This window comes from Vitis riparia, chromosome 9, assembly GCF_004353265.1.
Source record: "Vitis riparia cultivar Riparia Gloire de Montpellier isolate 1030 chromosome 9, EGFV_Vit.rip_1.0, whole genome shotgun sequence".
NCBI classification, from domain to species: Eukaryota; Viridiplantae; Streptophyta; class Magnoliopsida; order Vitales; family Vitaceae; genus Vitis; species Vitis riparia.
Genome location: NC_048439.1, coordinates 20,846,819 through 20,867,831, shown reverse-complemented (window position 1 = coordinate 20,867,831; position 21,013 = coordinate 20,846,819). Strand labels below are relative to the sequence as shown.

At 28.0% G+C, this 21,013-nt stretch overlaps 2 protein-coding genes across 2 annotated transcripts; both read right to left on the bottom strand.

Annotated features, from left to right (window-relative positions):
- Positions 1-2,551: 2,551 nt before the first annotated feature.
- LOC117921913 (receptor-like protein EIX2) lies at positions 2,552-3,868 on the bottom strand. The gene has a single exon (XM_034839860.1). It carries the CDS (start codon positions 3,866-3,868, stop codon positions 2,552-2,554), a length of 1,317 nt encoding a protein of 438 aa, XP_034695751.1.
- A 9,126-nt stretch (positions 3,869-12,994) lies between these two features.
- On the bottom strand, positions 12,995-15,246 carry LOC117922119 (60S ribosomal protein L7-2-like). Its single transcript, XM_034840147.1, is given in 8 exon segments — positions 12,995-13,453; positions 13,536-13,638; positions 13,736-13,815; positions 14,702-14,737; positions 14,740-14,761; positions 14,854-14,951; positions 15,047-15,123; positions 15,126-15,246. Coding segments are annotated over 8 exon segments (738 nt in total). The 5' UTR covers positions 15,232-15,246; the 3' UTR covers positions 12,995-13,237.
- Positions 15,247-21,013: the final 5,767 nt, after the last annotated feature.

The following is a 21,013-nucleotide window of genomic DNA, read 5'->3' as shown; positions in this document are numbered from 1 at the left end:
CATAAAAAAAGTGAGGCCCAAAATTAGGCTAGGCCCTTGCAGAGAGGAAAAATGGTTTCAGAAAAAAGAAAATAAAATAAAAATTCAAACGACCCAAAAGTTGCCTAGAAAGGGGCCAAAAAATGGTCCCTTTAAGGACAAAAAAAAAGGCTTCATAAAAAAAGTGAGGCCCAAAATTAGGCTAGGGATGGGACCCATAAGAGGGCCTAAAAGATAGGAAAAGGTACAAACTATCCAGCCCAGGAAAATGGGCCAAAATTAGGCCCAGTCCATTTTTTTATTGGGTTGGGTATCATGTGGGGTGGGCTTCGGTTGGGTGTGGGTGCGGGGAGGAAGAGGGGAGGGTTGGCTTATGACATGGTGTCATGTGGTAGCTCCAATTGAGGTGTAGAAGCCCGCTTTTAGGCCCATTAATGTTGTCTTTAAGATCACTCCTCACCCTAAAAATAAGGTTAACAACTTCTTATATTAATGTATATATATATAAAAAAAAAAAGATAATTATTGGATAGCCAAGAAATAATAATTTGTTTTCTACCATCGCTATTTTAGATAAAATTAAAAGAAAAGTAAATGTGATTATAATTTAAAAGATAAGTAAATGTGATTATAATTTCTACTTAACTCCTTATACTCCTTTGCACGGTGCTTTATCTCTACTGTAAATGTGATTATAATTTCTACTTAACTCCTCATACTCCTTTGCACGGTGCTTTATCTCTATTGTAAATGTAGGAACTATACTAAGAATTATACAAAACAAATTTAGCAACCAAATGCATGAGAATAAATCAAATTAACAATACAAAACAAGGTAAATTTATTAAAATATTAATATTTATCTTTTATAACTTTCACTAAAATATTATCATCTTTTAAAAAAATATATATAATTTATATTTTTTGTTATGTACGTGGTTTATTGAAATATTCATTATCCATTTATTTTTTTTATTTATTTCTTATAATTTAATATTCTTTTTTAAAGTAGATAAATATTTGTGTGAAGTTCTAAAATATTATAATTCATAGCTAAAATATTAGGAAAAAAATTTAATAAAATAAAAATTCAAAGGCCCCAAAGGCGCCTGAAAATGGTCCCTTTAAGGAGGCAAAAAAGGCTTCAGAAAAATTATTAATGTTAAAAAAGGGAGGCCCAAAATTGGCCCAGAAATTAGGCCCAGAGATAGGACCCATAAGAGAGCCCAAAAGGCTAACCCCAGAAAAGAGTTGAATTATTTTTAATTTATTTGTAATAATAAAATTATTATTTTTATTTATTTTTATATTTTATTAAAAACTATTTATTTTTAATTCAGTCATAATAATAAAGTTATTTTTTTTTATTTGTAATAAGAATTGAATTAAATTTAATTTATATTATATAAATTAAATTTACAAAATCAAAATATAAAATTATTTTTAAAAACAACTTATATAAATCAGTTTTTTGTTTTTTACTACTAGAAAAGTGTTTTTAAAAATAGTTTATAGAAATTCATTTATTTGTTGGAATTATTTTTTATTCCATTCTCATTCCAAACATGATACTGATGAATATATTTCAATAAATCTATAAATTTTATTTTACTAATATTTTAAAAAAATCTATACATTTTAAAACTTAACAAATAAATACAAGTTTATTGATTTATTAAAATATTAGTATCTATTTTTATTATTTTTATTAAAAGATTACCATTTTCTTAACAAAAAATACATAATTTATATTTTTATTATATATGAAAAGTTATCATTATGTTATTTATAGAAACAATTATTATCCATTTATTTTGTATTTATTTCTTTTAATGTAGTATTTGTTTTAAAGTAAACAAAAATTTATGTAAAATATTATAATTTATAATTAAAAATTTTCAACTATTAATATTCATTTTTAATGAAAAAATATCAGTCAAATGTTTACCCAAAAAATTCTAATGAAAGATAAAAGATTGAAAAATAAAAGAATAGATAAATATATTTATCAACATGGATGTGTTTGTTGAGATAGATTACTTTTTCTCTCAATTTACAAGGTAAAATGATGCATTCTACAACTAAGACAAATGATTTCCCCTTTCCCAAATTGCTAAGTTAATTTGTCGATGCAAAAAAAAAAAAAAATTAACTTGGAGTATTCTGCATGTGTATTTGTTGAATTATTATAAAATACAAATAGTGTTTAAGGAGAAATGATTAGTTTTTTGTGTTTGTTGTTTTCATGAGTTAGGTGCAATGTTTTCTTCTTGGTTTCTGCAAGTCATCTACCTAGACAACACTTGATAGTCTCAATTTTAAGAAGTCTAATTTGTGTTGTGTTGATGGCACAGGGTATCCAGTTTTTTCTGTTCTTTATGAAGAGGATCGAGATGAGGCTCTACAATCTATATTGCTTTAGAACTTGAATTGGGTACAATAAGAAGTATTTGCTTCCATTGAAAATTCAGAAACCGTTGCTTGATAACTGTCTTTTCTTCTATTGCAACTGTGAATTCACTTCCAAAGCTTATAATGATACATAAAGCATAGAAAGATCTACAAACAAAATTTATCGCCTTCTAGGATGATTTTTGGCATAGGTTGCTCTTCCTCTCAACAACCATCTGACAATCTCATCCACAAAATCAAAATAGGCCTCACACCAAGATTTCCTTGTTGACAAAACAAAAAATGGAACTAGGATGCCTATGGCAAATCCCAAGCCAACGCTCAAGTAAAACCATTGATCAATATAGCCACCATCATTTTTGTCACTAACAACACTTTGCCTTTTATTTGGATCTTCATCCTGGCATTTTATGACCAGTGGAGGTCCACATAGATCAGGGTTTCCCACAAAGGCTAGCTCGGGGAAGGTTATCATTTGCCCTATAAAGGGGATCTCACCATAGAAATTGTTATTTGATAGATTCAAATAACTCAAGAATGACAATGAGGCCATGCTTGAAGGAATGGTGCCGGAAAGCTTATTGCTTGACAAATCAAGAGATGACAATTGTCGCAACATTGAAATGTTTTCAGGAATTTGGCCAGTGATGTGATTCCTCGACAAGTTCAAAACCACTAAACCAAACAATTTTGTTATTTCTTGGGGAAACTCTCCACTTAAATTATTGTCGGATAGGTCAATGGCTACAACAAGAGAAAGAGTCTTGGTATATTCAAGAATTTGGCCTTTGGCAATCACAACCAATTGTTCTTCATACAAGGAGCTGGTATACGAGGAGTTGGCATTCAGACTTAACCGATATATATTCATTTGCTCTTGAGCCATGGCTTTAAGCTCAACCAAAGTGATTGGAATTTCACCCATCAGATTGTTTTGTGCAATGTCTAAGACATGCAGGGAGCTTAAATTTGAAAGCTGGGAGGGAAGTCTTCCACAAAACACATTCGACCTCAAGTTGAGTATTACTAAATTTACGAAAGCAGCTCCAATCCATGCAGGAACCTCACCCAACAATTTGTTGTAACTAAGATCAAGAACTTCCAAGCCTGTTAAATTTTGGAAAGATGAGGGGAGCTCTCCTGAAAGCTCGTTGTGGTTCAAGTGCAGTGATTGGAGCGATTGCAACCGGCCCAACGACTTTGGTATTATCCCAGACAGATTGTTGTTTCCAAGGTCTAAAGCAACAAGGCTAAAGCAATTATTTATGGTAGAAGGAATGCTTCCAGTCAAATTATTCCTTGAAAAATCAATGACTTCAAGAAAAGAGAGGTGTCCTATGGAATTTGGGATGGTTCCTGTTATTCGATTACCCGAAAGAGAAAGGAAATACAAGCTGGGTAGGGATTCCCCTATGTTTGATGGGATGGCCCCTGTTATTTGATTATCGGAAAGCAAAAGGTATCTCAAGTCTAACATGGATTCACTTCTACTTAGTGGGATAGGGCCAGAAAATTTATTATGGGAGAGATCTAGAAAAAAGACCCCTTTGATTGAAAAAGGAATAGGTCCTTCAAAGAGGTTGGAACTGAAATCAATCTCTGATTCACCATAAAAATTTAATGAATTTGGTAGCTGACCTTGTAACTGATTGTGAGAAAGATTCAACCATTGCAGATTAAAAGCAATATTCCAAAACCAGTTTGGAATGGGACTTGAAATGCTGTCATTTGAGAAATCAAGATACTCGAGGTTCTTTTGAGATTGAAGCCAAGACGGAAATGAAGGACCCAAGTGGCATGAACCCATATCAAGTGAATTCGCCTGGAAAGGGGGAACCCAATTGGGACTAACATTCAAATGGAAAGAATTAGAGCCAATGACTAGATACTCCAACTTACTCAGCTTCCAAAAATGTTGTTCAGAGAGACTTCCACTCAAATGATTGAAAGAAACACCCAAGCCTTGCAGTTGAGAAAGTTGTCCAACACTATCTGGGAGACTTCCATTCAACTCATTCCGTGAAAGAGACAAATACTCCAGGTGTTGCAATGTCCATAAAGAAGCAGGGATGGGACCTTCAAATTTGTTATCGGATAAAAAGAGTACCCTAAGATTTTTAAGCTCACCCAACCAGTTCGGCAATGTTCCCATCAATTGATTGTCGTACAACATCAATTCCGTCAAATTAGGCAAAGGACTTTTAGAACTGCAGGTTTCAAGTCCTTTGATAATCTCAGGTAAACTTCCATTCAAGAGATTAAAACTCAAATCCAGATATTTTAAGTTGCAAAAGTTTCCAATGGAGCTTGGAATTGAACCTGCAATGACCAAGAATAAAAATATGTATTAATTAAAATTATGTAACAAACAAATAATAAAAATAGTAAATAACAAAACAAATTAATTAATGAACAATTAGTTTAAAGAAAAAGTAAGAAAAAATATTAGATTTTTTTTAGGTACTTTTTTTATCTTTTCTGATAACCATGAAATAAAGTAATTGATTTCACTGTTATAAGACTAGTAGGATTAATCATTGACATTAATTGTTTCTTTAAGGTTGTGTTTGGATAAGCTTCATATGTTTTATTTCTAAACATAGAAATTCATAGAAACTCTAATATAAATAGTAAACTACCATAAAAAAATAATAATGATATTCAAAAATTGTTTTAGAAAACATACATATTAGAAATTTTTTACTACCTTAAATTTTTTTAAATTTCAATAACAATATTTAAGAACATGAAATGCCATATCATATTCACTTAATGTTCAATTTTATGGTTTCAATTACTAGTCTCAACCATGAAATGTCATATCTTAGTATATAAATTACAATAATTTGATATAATAGATGAATTAGTGAGAGACAATAGAAATTGAAAATATGTAGGAAATGATTGAAGGGTATTTGATGATAAAGATTCTTAACAAACATAAATTGTCAAAATAGGAATTTAATTCTTTTTGGAGATACAAAGAAAGTAAATTTTTAAATTTTAATACAATGTGATTTTTTAATTTATTAGTTACAAGCTTTTCAAATATAAGTGAATAGTAAATTATAATTATTTAAATTTTACAGGAACAAGAAGTACTTTAAATGAACATAACAATTTAGAATAAAATTTTAATAGAATAGTTTAAAAGAAGGTATACCATGAGAGTAAAAAATGGAAAACATTTAATAACTAAAATTAGTAAAATATTAAAACATAAGTGACAAAGCACATCATATATCAATTCAACCATCATATAAATACTCAATTTAGTACATGCTCAAATTATTATCCTCAGGAGCAAAACAAATTGAAAAAAATGAGAGTTATGTCAAAATGAAATGAAAACATTCAAAAATTAATTAATATAACAAGTGTATAATTATTGGCAATAATAAATAATAAATCATTCATCAACTAATTTAAAGTAAAAAAGGAAGTTAAGGATTAAAAAAAAAACCATACTCCTATAAGATACAATTTTTTTTAATAGTTATGTAGACAAACACTTTTTATAATTACTTGCCTTTACACAAAAAATTGTCAAATAACATTAATACTTCATAAGCATAAATTGTTAAACTATATACTTTTTCTTAGATAAAAAAGAAACTAAATTTCCTTCTAAGAATTTAAAATTCAAAATAATATTTTTTTTAATGAGAAGAATTTTGTTTCCAACAAGTGAACCAAATATACTAATTATTTGATATTTGTATATTGATACATATTCAACACTTATATACAAAATTGTGAACTATATTTAACTATACATTAACATATCAACAAAGAAATATCAATTTTTTGTTAACACAAGAAGCTTACCATGTAATCCATTTCTATGCAAATTGAGAAATTCTATCTTTTTCTAATTTTTCCTCAACAATTGAGAGATACTGCCACTGAGATTGACATTTGAAGATAGATCTAAGTATTGCAAATTGGGTAGCTCACCAAGACCAAGTGGAATTGAGCCAAATAGGCTACAACCACCTAGATGCAACTCAGTTAAATTTGGAAGCTTGTTTGCCACCTCAACCCACCGACTTCCTACCAATGAAAGGTTAACAGAATTCATATCAAGATACTTCAAGGAAACAAGGTCGGTCATCCATTCAATATTTTCAACAAATAAATTATTAAAATATTCAGAATCAATATCGTAAAGATAGTCAGAATCAATATCTCCAAGATACTTAGAAGAAATATCGAGATATTGCAAGCTAGAAAGATTCCTTAAATTTGAAGGAATTGATCCACTAAACCCAGCACCCGATAAGTTTAGATATATTAAATTCTTCAGAGACCCAAAGAATTGAGGAACTGGCATGGCTTTGAATGAGTTGAAACTCAAATCTAGATATTTCAAAGACTTGAGTTTTATCAATGAAGGACTAATTTCTCCACTCAAGTTCATAGAGCTCCAGTTCTCAAATTCATTCTCACGAGGATAAGGGTTATGAAGATCAATTGAAATGACAAATCATGTGCCATTTTCGCAACTAATTCCTTGCCAGTAGCAATAATTGCTTCCTTTCCATGATGAAAGCCGATTGTTGGGATCTTTGAGACCACTTTTGAAGTCGATAAGAGCCTTTTGTTCAGATTGAACATTGTTGTCGATACGGGTATGACCATTACATGCAAGTTCTGTTGTTATGAAATAGAGAATAGCTAAAATGAAACCAAGAATCGAAATTTTCTCCATGTAAATATGCAATTCTCTAGTAAGGAGCACCTGTAAAAATTGAATTCCAATATGCAGTCAGCATTTTATTGAATTGAATTAAAATTTTATTTCCAACATAAAAATGAAAACACTGGCAAAATCTAAAAGACAATTGCAAAACATAAAGAACTTATTTTAAACAACACATTTAACAAACGTCACCCATCTAAAAAAATCTACTAATAACATATGTAAATATATATTAAGGTAAACAATTATAATCATCTCAAAGATCAAACTTACTTTGATTGGAGAAAACCTAAATCACTTAGAGTTAGAAGGATTAGATAGAAAAACAGATTAAAAATAATTTACCAATATTAGTTCCTTACCTGAAACTTCTTTCTTGTTTCGTTTGCATTTTCAATTCAACAAAATATATAGAAAGTGGTTTAAAGCAATGACAATGATAGCCTCACTTCTTTTTGTTTTTAGTATTATTTGAGTTGTATCATATTAAATTCTAATTGAGTGGAAAATGATTTGAGTCTTTGCCTCACCACAAAAACCAAGTGCCTTGATTGAAGACCTTGACTTGGACAAAAAGGAAAAACTAAAAAAATAAAAAATAAAAAGGTGTGGACAAAAGAAAGACCATGACTTGGCACTAAGTCAAGGTCAATAAGATTAAGATAAACATGAAAATTCATTTATGAATTAAAAAAATTATACTAATTCTAAACGCTAAAAAATCTAAACCGGAGGAAACAAAAAATGTAAATCAAGGTATTAGGAATAAGTTAAGAGCTTAGGTCTTTAGCATACAAAAATTGTATTAAATCCATAAGGTTGTTTGGTGGTGTAATTTAGAAATTTATAGCATTATTTGGCCTTTTTGTTTGAAAACAATTTTTAAAACCAAAGTTAAATAGAGAACAATTTCCAAAAAACAAATAAAAATTGTGTTCACTTGTTTTTAAAAGCAAAAGAAAAAACATAAAGAAATAAAAATAATTTTAAAAAATCATAAAAACAAATAAAGTAAACACGATCTCTTTATTTTTTTCATTTTCTCTTCACCAACCATACCAAAAATCATCAAATATGATCTTTTTCTTAATAACATTTTTTTTTCTTTAACTTATCTAAAAAATTTTATCAAGCAAATAGATTCCGAATCAAGTAATATTAAAATATAGGATTTATTCATTTTCAAAAATAATTTGAAACTCAAAATCTATCCAATTAATACTAAACAATCATCAAACTCAAAGCTAATCCAATTAATATTAAAAAAAATTCATGAAAGAAAAATTAAGATAGTTTGTATTTTTTTCATGACACGTCAATTTTTTATGAAGTGTAAACCACGTTGTTTGATTATAACCGATGATAAAAAGAACTTTATTCTATATACAGCATTAACCACGTTATCAAGTCAAAAAGTTAATCCATGTTTAAGTAAAACATCCTCTAAAATTAAAAAAAAAAAAAAAGTCTTATATTTTTCACGACCCATCAATTTTGTATGAATTGTAGATCACGTTGTTTGATCATGACCGATGATAAAGGAAATTTATTCTCTATGCAGTGCTGACCACGTTATCAAGTCAAAAAGCTAAACCGTCTTCAAGTAAAACATCCTCTAAAATTTTAAAAATAATAATAAAATAAAAGACCTTGACTACGTCCTTTTTATTATTCAGATCATTCTACATCTTAAAAATAAGGAAATAATCAACTGGTCAAGAAATGAATTGATTATTACGTGTTCAAGTAAAACATCCTCTAAATTGATTATTACGTGTTCAAGGAAATAACTTCATTTGCCTAGATTTAATCATAGACAATGAATAACCATTTAAAATCAAATAATAACAGCCCATTTTTTTCTCAATCATGATCCACAATAAAGAATATTTATTTTTCATGAAGTGTAGACCACGTGGTAAAGTTTGTCAAGTTAAATAGATAATAAATAACTATTTAAAATCAAATTAAGATAGTTTGTATCTTTTCATGACACATTAATTTTGTATGAAGTGTAAACCACGTTGTTTAACCATAACCGATGATAAAAGAACTTTATTCTATATGCAGTATTAACCACGTTATCAAGTCAAAAAGCTAATACGTGTTCAAGTAAAACATCCTCTAAATTTATTTTTATTTTTTAAAAGTTTGCATCTTTTCATGACCCATCAATTTGTTTGAATTGTAGACCATGTTGTTTGATCATGACCGGTGATAAATGAACTTTATTTTCTATCTAGTGTTGACCACAATAGATAATAAATAACTATTTAAAATCAAATTAAGATAGTCTATATTTTTTTCATGACACATCAATTTTGTATGAAGTATAAACCACGTTGTTTGCTATCTAGTGTTGACCACAATAGATAATAAATAACTATTTAAAATCAAATTAAGATAGTTTGTATCTTTTTCATGACACATCAATTTTGTATGAACTGTAAACCACGTTGTTTGATCATAACCGATGATTAAAGAACTTTATTCTATATGCAATATTGACCACGTTATCAAGTCAAAAAGCTAATACGTGTTCAAGTAAAACATCCTCTAAATTTATTTTTATTTTTTAAAAGTTTGCATCTTTTTCATGACCCATCAATTTTGTTTGAATTGTAGACCATGTTGTTGATCATGACCGATGATAAATGAACTCTATTTTCTATCTAGTGTTGACCACAATAGATAATAAATAACTATTTAAAATCAAATTAAGATAGTCTATATTTTTTTCATGACACATCAATTTTGTATGAAGTATAAACCACGTTGTTTGATCATGACCAATGATAAATAAACTTTATTTTCTATCTAGTGTTGACCACAATAGATAATAAATAACTATTTAAAATCAAATTAAGATAGTTTGTATCTTTTTCATGACACATCAATTTTGTATAAAGTGTAAACCACGTTGTTTGATCATAACCGATGATAAAAGAACTTTATTCTATATGCAGTATTAACCACGTTATCAAGTCAAAAAGCTAATACGTGTTCAAGTAAAACATCCTCTAAATTTATTTTATTTTTTAAAAGTTTGCATCTTTTTCATGACCCATCAATTTTGTTTGAATTGTAGACCATGTTGTTTGATCATGACCGGTGATAAATGAACTTTATTTTCTATCTAGTGTTGACCACAATAGATAATAAATAACTATTTAAAATCAAATTAAGATAGTCTATATTTTTTTCATGACACATCAATTTTGTATGAAGTATAAACCACATTGTTTGCTATCTAGTGTTGACCACAATAGATAATAAATAACTATTTAAAATCAAATTAAGATAGTTTGTATCTTTTTCATGACACATCAATTTTGTATGAACTGTAAACCACGTTGTTTGATCATAACCGATGATAAAAGAACTTTATTCTATATGCAATATTGACCACGTTATCAAGTCAAAAAGCTAATACGTGTTCAAGTAAAACATCCTCTAAATTTATTTTTATTTTTTAAAAGTTTGCATCTTTTTCATGACCCATCAATTTTGTTTGAATTGTAGACCATGTTGTTGATCATGACCGATGATAAATGAACTTTATTTTCTATCTAGTGTTGACCACAATAGATAATAAATAACTATTTAAAATCAAATTAAGATAGTCTATATTTTTTTCATGACACATCAATTTTGTATGAAGTATAAACCACGTTGTTTGATCATGACCAATGATAAATAAACTTTATTTTCTATCTAGTGTTGACCACAATAGATAATAAATAACTATTTAAAATCAAATTAAGATAGTTTGTATCTTTTTCATGACACATCAATTTTGTATAAAGTGTAAACCACGTTGTTTGATCATAACCGATGATAAAAGAACTTTATTCTATATGCAATATTGACCACGTTATCAAGTCAAAAAGCTAATACATGTTCAAGTAAAACATCCTCTAAATTTATTTTTATTTTTTAAAAGTTTGCATCTTTTTCATGACCCATCAATTTTGTTTGAATTGTAGACCATGTTGTTTGATCATGACCGATGATAAATGAACTCTATTTTCTATCTAGTGTTGACCACAATAGATAATAAATAACTATTTAAAATCAAATTAAGATAGTCTATATCTTTTTCATGACACATCGATTTTGTATGAAGTATAAACCACGTTGTTTGATCATAACCGATGATAAAAGAACTTTATTCTATATGCAGTATTAACCACGTTATCAAGTCAAAAAGCTAATCCATGTTTAAGTAAAACATCCTCTAAAATTTAATTTTAAAAAAATCTTATCTTTTTCACGACCCATCAATTTTGTATGAATTGTAGATCACGTTGTTTGATCATGACCAATGATAAAGGAAGTTTATTCTCTATGCAGTGTTGACCACGTTATCAAATCAAAAAGCTAAACCGTATTCAAGTAAAACATCCTCTAAAATTTTAAAAATAATAATAAAATAAAAGACCTTGACTATGTCTTTTTTCTTATTCAGATCATTCTATATCTTAAAAATAAGAAAATAATCAACTGGTCAAGAAATGAATTGATTATTACCTTTACCAAAATGTCTTACCCTACATTATAACTTTTTTTAAAATAATATTGAAAGAAAATTGTCAAATAACACCATAATAAAAGGAATGTCGATTTTAGTTCACACGATTTGTTTAAATTGAATTAAAATAAAAATAGTGAAATATATCAATAATAAAGGAAAATTAATTCCATATAGAAGAAGATATAGCATCCTTTGGTTAATCATTATATCAAGACAATTTTGCACATAATCTACTATTATTCTTTTCTTTTTCATCTATGGTCTAAACATGTCTAACACTCGTTTAAAATCTCAATTGAAATTGATGAAAAAATATCATTCAATTTCAAAGCTCATATTCCAAATAAAAATTAAATTTTTTAATTGGTATATTCATATACATACTTGAAAATAAGACTCAATTTAAAGAATTAAGACTAAATTTAAAAAAAATAAAAATAATAAAACATCTAAAATCTTTTAAGATTTGAGGCAAAAAAAATGTTCACCCGATAACTATCTTCTCTTTGTCCTATACAATATTATTACTTAGCCAATTTAGACACTAAAGTTGTTCTTTTTTTCATTTTTAAAGTGATACACACATATATTATAAATATTATAAAAGATCACAACTATATATGTGATAGTCAAACAAGTTTAGACCAAAAATCTTAATATAAAACATCCATTTGAAACTTGAACATGGTTTACACATAACATAAGAAAAAAATTTAAAGACTGGCATTGTTTGTTTTTTAACATAATGTCGAGACTTTATATGATTTTCTTTTAACTTTTTTTTCACTTATTATTCATTTTTTAAAATTTTTTGACCAAATAAAAAAGTTAAAATATTTGACTTTTTAATGCATACTAAAAATAACTATTAAAACAATCCAACTGGGATCTCAACATGGCCTCACCCTATTAATACTTACCACTTTACAAAAATAAAATAATAATAAAAAATCAACTTAATACTATTATATTGTATTAAGAGTGAAATTGAGTTCTTAAAGTTAAGTAGTAAAAACAAACACCATCTAAATTGAAACAAACTTTTTATCAGGTCAATCTAATACTAAACATTGTGTTTTTAGACATCCAAACATATCATATGAAGATGAATAGAAAGTGTAAATATAGAGGTTTTCCAACAAGTTTGCTCCAAAAACCATAATAAAGAGGTTTACAAACTCAATTGAAGCACCATATATTGTAAGGGTAATTTTATAATTTATCCTACACACAAACATGCAAATACATATATATACATTTGATTGTTAAAGATAGATTTCATTCTAAGAGGGTCATATGGAAAATGTTGTTAAGTGGCATACATAAATTTAAATGGCATATATAAATTTGACCTTGCAACACAAAAATTTGAATGTAAGCAACTATAATAGAAAATCACTCATTGATCAATTCCATGGATGCTGATAAAATTCTAAGAGGTAATAAAGTTATCTACTATCAAAGTCTAAAAACAAATATCAAATTAAATTTCTCAACACTTTGTTCATATTTATGACCCGAAAAAGAATTCTCCAACTTTATCAATTGCTAATAAGAAGCAAAAGATATCAAACTTCCAATAAGAAAAGGCCAAAAGTACCGCAAGCTGTCTAGTTCATTCTTCTAATGAGCTCATTGATGTAATTTTCACGGTTTCCAGCATCTCCTCCTTCAACATAGTGATTCCTCTTCTTCTTCAAACCACCCAATGGTGCCTTCAGTTTAAATGGCCATAGGAAGTTGTTGGCCTCCTTAAAATGAGGTCCAACAGTCATGATCTCATGAATAAGATCTTCCATGCAAATAATACCAAACTTCCCCAAAGCCTATCATCACAAAAGCAGGTTAGCAACAAGATATAGCAAACAATCGCTCATAAAAAACCAAGATACAGAATGACATAAAAACCTGTTCCACAATGGAGTTGTCGGTCAAGGCAGTTCTCTGCTTGTTCAACTTTCCGTACCCCCTCTTGTAAATCAATTCTCGCACACTCTTCAAATTGGGGTACCTAAAATATTTGCAATATAAATACATTAGAAATGAATAATATACAAGTTTAGACTTTTTATAGGATTTTAAGAAAAACAAAAGAGTGAGATACTTACCCATAAGTCACATATGGCTCAACCCTGTGCAACATGTTCATTGTTGCTTTGTTCACTTTAAGAAACACCCCATTGAATATCTGTATTCAAAGAAGTGAATGAGAAGATCTTATGTCATCAAAGAACACTCATTTTTCTAATGGGATAGCTTGCTTAGATTAGTAAGCTCATGATAAGAGACATTATATCCTCCTTGATGATGCATAACTAATCCATTTGACATAAAACTAACAATGTTCAATCACTAAGGAAGCAGTTTGTTAGATGAACTAATGATTCACCATCAAAATAGCATCAAGAATACAAGTTTGGGATATTTGATCCTCGATACATTTAATTCAGCTTCTTGAGTACTATAGTTAGGCATTGATTTTCAACATTTTAATCTAGATTATTTGCTCTCACTAGACAATTTATTTTGGTTAATGAAAATTGTAGTTTGTCTTTGCCATTTGAGTGTCAAGCGTGTTTTATGGACATGATATGAATGCTAATGGGCCACAGTTCCATAACCTATCTCAGAAGCAATACGGTACAGTATCATGCATTGTACCTGGGCATAGCTAGCTGGTAAATACTGCCACTACTGTCAGAGTCTACTATCAAAAGCGTAGAAAAAATACGGATAATACCAATTTCTATCTGCCCAAAGTTTTCATCACAGCTGCAGTGCTAAGGTATAAGCATCAGATTCTGAGGTGAAACAAATATACATGCATACATACATATATATATATGATACAGTAAGAAAACAATTCTGATTAACAATGCAAGAACTAGCAATACTACTCCTAAAAAGGGCACCCTGGTGTTCAAACCCAATTCCCTACCCCACTATATCCTTTGAAGAGGAATATCTATATAAGATATGAGAAGAAACTTAACGCTGTCAAGCACAAAGCATGATATTAGATTTATAACAGCCATATATTTCTCATTTCCAGATGCAATGGTTTGACATCTAACCTGTCTCAAACGCAAGAGCTGCAAAATCTTTCTCGTGTCTTCGGGTGCATAGCATTGATACTGAAAGTTCCAGAGTGGACAGGAATGAGAACCAGAATATTATATATGAAAGTAAAGGTATCAATGGAAATAACTATAGTCCAAGTGCATACCCACGGATACGAATAATAAATAGAAGTTTAGCCTCTGGGTCAACGTAAAATCCACCCTTCAGCTTTGCCTCACGCTTCAATTGAATCAGCTCCTTTTGCTGCATGAAAAATGTGTCGTCTATTAGTTAAAACTACCTAAATCTTCATGAGTAAAACAGAAAAACAAATACATGAGACAAAACTATGAGAGTACCTGCTTCTCGTACTCCTTTGCATACTGCTTAGCTCTACTGTAAATCAGTTTCCGATTCTCAGCATTCTTCTTCTTTTTGCCTCAACCTCTTGCTTCTTTGCCAATGTCCATTCCTCATTCCTCTTCTGTTTCTTCAGCACAGACTCTGGAATCACTGGTCCTCCCTTTGCTTCCTCTTCACCCATCTCTATACCAAGCCAAAAACCAATCAAATGACAAATTCTATATTCATCACAAACCTTTTATAATTAATAAGCACTACAAAGACAACAAAATCTCAAAAGAAATATGAATACATCAAAAAGAGTAGAACCAGTGTTTTCAATGGCCAAAGACGATCTTGAGGCATTTTGTCTAAACAAGGTGAGACTTAAGCCTCATGGCAAATGGGGTGTAAGCCTCAACTTAAACAAATAAATAATAAAAATTATCAAAAAATTAAAATACATACTCATAAAGTCACAAGAAAGTTAAATAATAAAAAGCACAAATTTCATAATGATTTTTTTATAGGTAAACAAATTTTATAATGATAAAACTAATTATTTTTGTTACTAGTTCTAATTTAATTTTTTTTCTCATAAAATTTAGCTTTCTCTCATGATTTTATCAAAAATAATTTTCATCATTACTATTACTAGCACTAATAGGACCCTCCAAGGAACATTATTATATTCAGTTTCTATATTATCCGGTGTTAATATCCACTCATCTTTCTTCTTCTTTATCCACCAATTATAGTGGTATCTTTTTTTTATCTATCAATAATTAGATTATATATGAGATCAGTCATTAAAATTAAATCATAATAATCCATTTTTTCTTATTGGGTTGGGTATCATGTGGGTGGGCTTCGGTTGGGTGTGGGTGAGGGGAGGAAGATGGGAGGGTTGGCTTATGACATGTGCCACGAGAATAAATCAATTTATTAAAATATTAATATTTATATTTTATAAATTTTACTAAAATATTATCATCTTTTTTAAAAAAAAATACAGAATTTATATTTTTTGTTATGTATGTGGTTTATTGGAATATTTATTTTCTATTTATTTCTTATAATTTAATATTATTTTTTAAAGTACATAAATATTTGTGTGAAGTTGTAAAATATTATAATTCATAGCTAAAATATTAGAAAAATAAAATAAAATAAAATAAAATTTCAAAGGCCCCAAAGTTGCCAGAAAATGGTCCCCTTAGGGAGGCAAAAAAAACTTCATAAAAATTATATATGTTAAAAAAGGGCGGCCCAAAATTGGCCCAGAAATTAGGCCTAGAGATGGGACCCATAAGAGACCCCAAAAGGCTAGCTGGTGGGGAATACAAAACTAAAAAAATAAATAAAAAGGGCCAAACTAGCCCAGCCCAGGAAAAGAGTTGAATTATTTTTAGTTTATTTGTAATAATAAAATTATTATTTTTAATTCATTTTTATATTTTATTAAAAACTATTTATTTTTAATTCAATCGTAATAATAAAGTTATTTTTATATTTGTAATACTTACCCAGATTTGAATTTTATTTAATTTATATTATATAAATTAAATTTACAAAATCAAAATATAAAATTATTTTTAAAAACAACTTATATAAATCAGTTTTTTGTTTTTTATTATTAGAAAAGTGTTTTTAAAAATAGTTTATAGAAATTCATTTATTTGTTGGAATCATTTTTTATTTCATTCTCATTCTAAACATGATAATGAATGAGATGTTCATCTCACTCCTTATTTTGCATATCAAACATGCTAATGATGAATATATTTCAATGAATCTATAAATTTTATTTTATTAATATTTTAATAAATTTATAAATTTTAAAACTTAACAAATAAATACAATTTTATTGATTTATTAAAATATTAATATCTATTTTTATTAAAAGATTACTATTTTCTTAACAAAAATGTAACGAAATCATCAGATGGACTCCATGTTGCATGTTCCTACTCATCTATATAAGTCCACGAACAAAACCCATATTGAGCTTTTTCAACCTCCTCTTATTCAACATAGGTTTCTTTAATATATATATATATATATGTATATATATATATATATATATGTATATATATATATATGTATATTAAAGACTAGAGTATTGTTTATTTTTTTGAATTAATGCCAAGACTATATTGAGCTTTTTCAACCTCCTCTTATTCAACATAGGTTTCTTTAATATATATATATATATATATATATATATGTATATTAAAGACTAGAGTATTGTTTATTTTTTTGAATTAATGCCAAGACTATATTGAGCTTTTTCAACCTCCTCTTATTCAACATAGGTTTCTTTAATATATATATATATATATATATATATATATGTATATTAAAGACTAGAGTATTGTTTATTTTTTTGAATTAATGCCAAGACTTTAGATGATTTATTTTTAACTTATTACATTTAAAAATATTAAATAAAAAATACCAAAATATTTGACTTTATAATACATGCCAAAAATAACAATTGAAACAACCCAAATACAATCTCAGCATAACGTACCCTTATCCTATTAATACTTTACACTTAACAAAAATAAAATAATAAAAAAAGAATCAATTTAATAGTATTATTTTAATACTATTAAGTTGTATTAGAATGAAACTAAGTTCTATTTGGATTTAAGTGAAAAAACAACCTAAATTGAAACAAACTTTTTATCATTTCAATCTAACACTAAACATTGTTTTTCTTTTAGGCATCCAAACATATCATATGAAAATGAATACAAGTGTATATATGGAGTTTTTCCAGCAAGTATGCTCCAAAAACCCTAATAAAGAGATTGATTTGACATTTACAAGTAACCTTACTAGGAAAAAAAAAAAAAAAAAGTGGGAAGGGGGACGATTGGGGGGAACATACAAATACATATATTTAATTGGTGAAGATAGATTTCAATGTAAGATGGTCATATGGAAAATGTTGTGAAGTTGCATACATAAATTTAAATGACATATATAAATTTAACCTTGCAATACAAAAATTTGAATATAACCAACTATAACAGAAAATCACTCATTGATCATTTCCATGGATGCTAATAAAATTCTAAGACGTAATAAAGTTATCTACTATCAAAGTCTAAAAACAAATATCAAATTCAATTTCCCAACACTTTGTTCATATTCATAACTTGAAAAAGAATTCTTTAACTTTATCATTGCTAATTAGAAGCAAAAGATATCAAACTTCCAATAATACAAGGCCAAAAGTACCACAAGATGTCTAGTTCATTCTTCTAATGAGGTCATTGATGTAATTTTCACGGTTTCCAGAATTTCCTCCTTCAACATGGTGATTCCTCTTCTTCTTCAAACCACCCAATGGTGCCTTCAGCTTCTATGGCCATAGGAAGTTGCTGGCCCCCTTAAAATGAGGTCCAACAGTCATGATCTCGTGAATGAGATCTTCCATGCAGATAATCCCAAACTTCCCCAAAGCCTATCATCACTCTCGTAGGTTAGCAACAAGATGTAGCAAATCATTGCTCATAGAAAACCAAGATGTAGAAAATCACTCTCGTAGGGTATATACCCGTAAGACCTGTGCAACATGTTCATTGTTGATTTGTTCGCTTTAAGAAATACCTCATTAAATATCTGCATTTTTCTAATGGAATAACTTGGTTGGATTAGTAATTTCATGATAAAAGATGTTATATCCTTATTGATGATCCATAACTAATTCATTGGATATAAAACTAATAATGTTCAATCACTTAGGAAGCCTAATAATATTGAGAATACAAATTTGGGATATTTGATCCTTGATACATTCAATTCATTTCTTGAGTTGTATAGGTAGATATTGATTTTCAAGGTTTTAATATAGATTATTTTGAATATCAAGGGTATTTCATGGATAAGATAGATGTATAACAACCAATTATTTCCCATTTCCTGATGCAAGGGTTTGACATCTAACCCATCTCAAAGGCAAGAGTTGCAAAATCTTCTTGTTTTGGGTGCATAGCATTGATAATGAAAGTTACAGAGTGAACAAGAATGCCAACCAGATATATATAGTATAGGTACATACCCATGGGATATGAATAATAAATAAAAGTTTAAGCCTTGTTTGATAACTATTTTCGTAAACAGTTTTAAAAATTAGTTTTTGAGAATAATTTTTTAAAATTATTCTCTAATGTTTTATAAAATAAAAGTTTATTTAGAAATCTGAAATATTTTTAACATATTTTTAATATTATTAAATATGTTTTTAAAAATAATTTTTATATTTAGTATTTTATTTTTAATCATTCTATATAATTATTTTTTAAAGATAATCCTAAAAAAAGAGAAAACAACTAAAAAAATATTGTTTAAAAGAGATGTAGAGTAAGAAAGAGGTGGGGCAAGACCTTGTGGTATGTTGCATTTGACTCTGCAGTAATTATTTTGCCTATTCTTTCAGTCTAATTCGACTAAACTATTGCTTATAATATTTAGAAGCCACTTAAAATAACCAAGTAAGCCTACTACTGATTTTACAAGGAACAAAGAATATGGGCAATAAAATAAGATGATATAAGATGATGAATTACTATCCTAAATTTCTTTGTCACATTCCTCAATTTTTGGGTCAATCATTTTGAGGTTCTATGGTTCTATCGTGCCATTACCTCTAGCACAACACATGTATTAAGTGAAGGGGAGGTTAATGGCATGTAACGAGCTCCTCTCCATTTCTCCAAGAGTCTTCACAATTCCATACTTTCTCGTCCCAGTTCACCATGCCCACTTCCATCTAGGAATCTTATGTTAAATGTTTCATCCTATAATGCTTCACATCTCACTCTCATTGTAGAATAAGGGTATGCTATTATTCATTTAATTGATATTTATTTCTTTCAATTGAGTATTTGTTTTAAAGTAAATAAAAGCTTGTGTGAATTTTTAAAATATTATAATTTATTCTTAAATTTTTTCAAATATTAATAGTCATTTTTAATGAAAAATATAGTTCAAGTGTATATCTAAAAATTAATAATTTCACAAAATTTTAATAAAAGATAAAAAATTGAAAAAAAATAATAATAAATATATTTATCAACATGATGTGCTTGTAAAATATTAGAAATGATGTTTTTTTTTTTTAAATTAATTTTCTAGGTAGAAAAAAGTCTTCCATTATTATTTTTAAAATAATACAGTAATGTTAAATTAATTTATCTTCAAATGAAATTAAAAAATTAAATATTAAAATTAAAATTCAACAAAAATAACTTTCACTTGTTATTAGAAAACTCATATATTTTTATTTTCATTTTAGAATAACAATTTTTTTTATCCTTTAAAATTATAAAATTATTTGAAACCATCACAAAGCATTATTATTATTTTTTTTGTTATTTTTGAAAGAAATAGAAAACAATTTTTACCATTCATAAGAAATTTAAAAATCTAACTAGGTTGCCAATATTATAAACTAGAATAAGTTGCTAAAAATATGTTAAAAATCAATTTTAAAAGTATTTTATTAAAAGCTATCATTTTAAAAATATTTAAAATATACATATTTTTTCCTTTTTATTTTTGAAAAAAAATAGGAGAGTAATTGAACCTCATTTATATTTTAATAAATTCAAATTGCCAAGCACCACAACATCTTTGGACATCCGAGAAATACAAAACCACAAGAACCTCCTCTGCACTTATCCGAAAGTCCTCACAATTCCAAACTTTCTTATCTTAATTGACCATACCCACTTCCATTTTCGCTTTTTCTCTGGGAATTTGTTTTCAAATTTTTAATTGTCTCATCTCACTCTCATTGTGGAATTAGGGTTTTGTAAGGCATATTAACAGTCCCATATGCAAAAACCTGAATTATTCAATTTGGGTTTGTGTAGTTACTTCACGTTGTTGCTCACCTAGAAAGTGACTACGAATGTTGCATGACAAATGGAAAAACTTATAATAATAAAAAACTTACAATCATTCTAAAG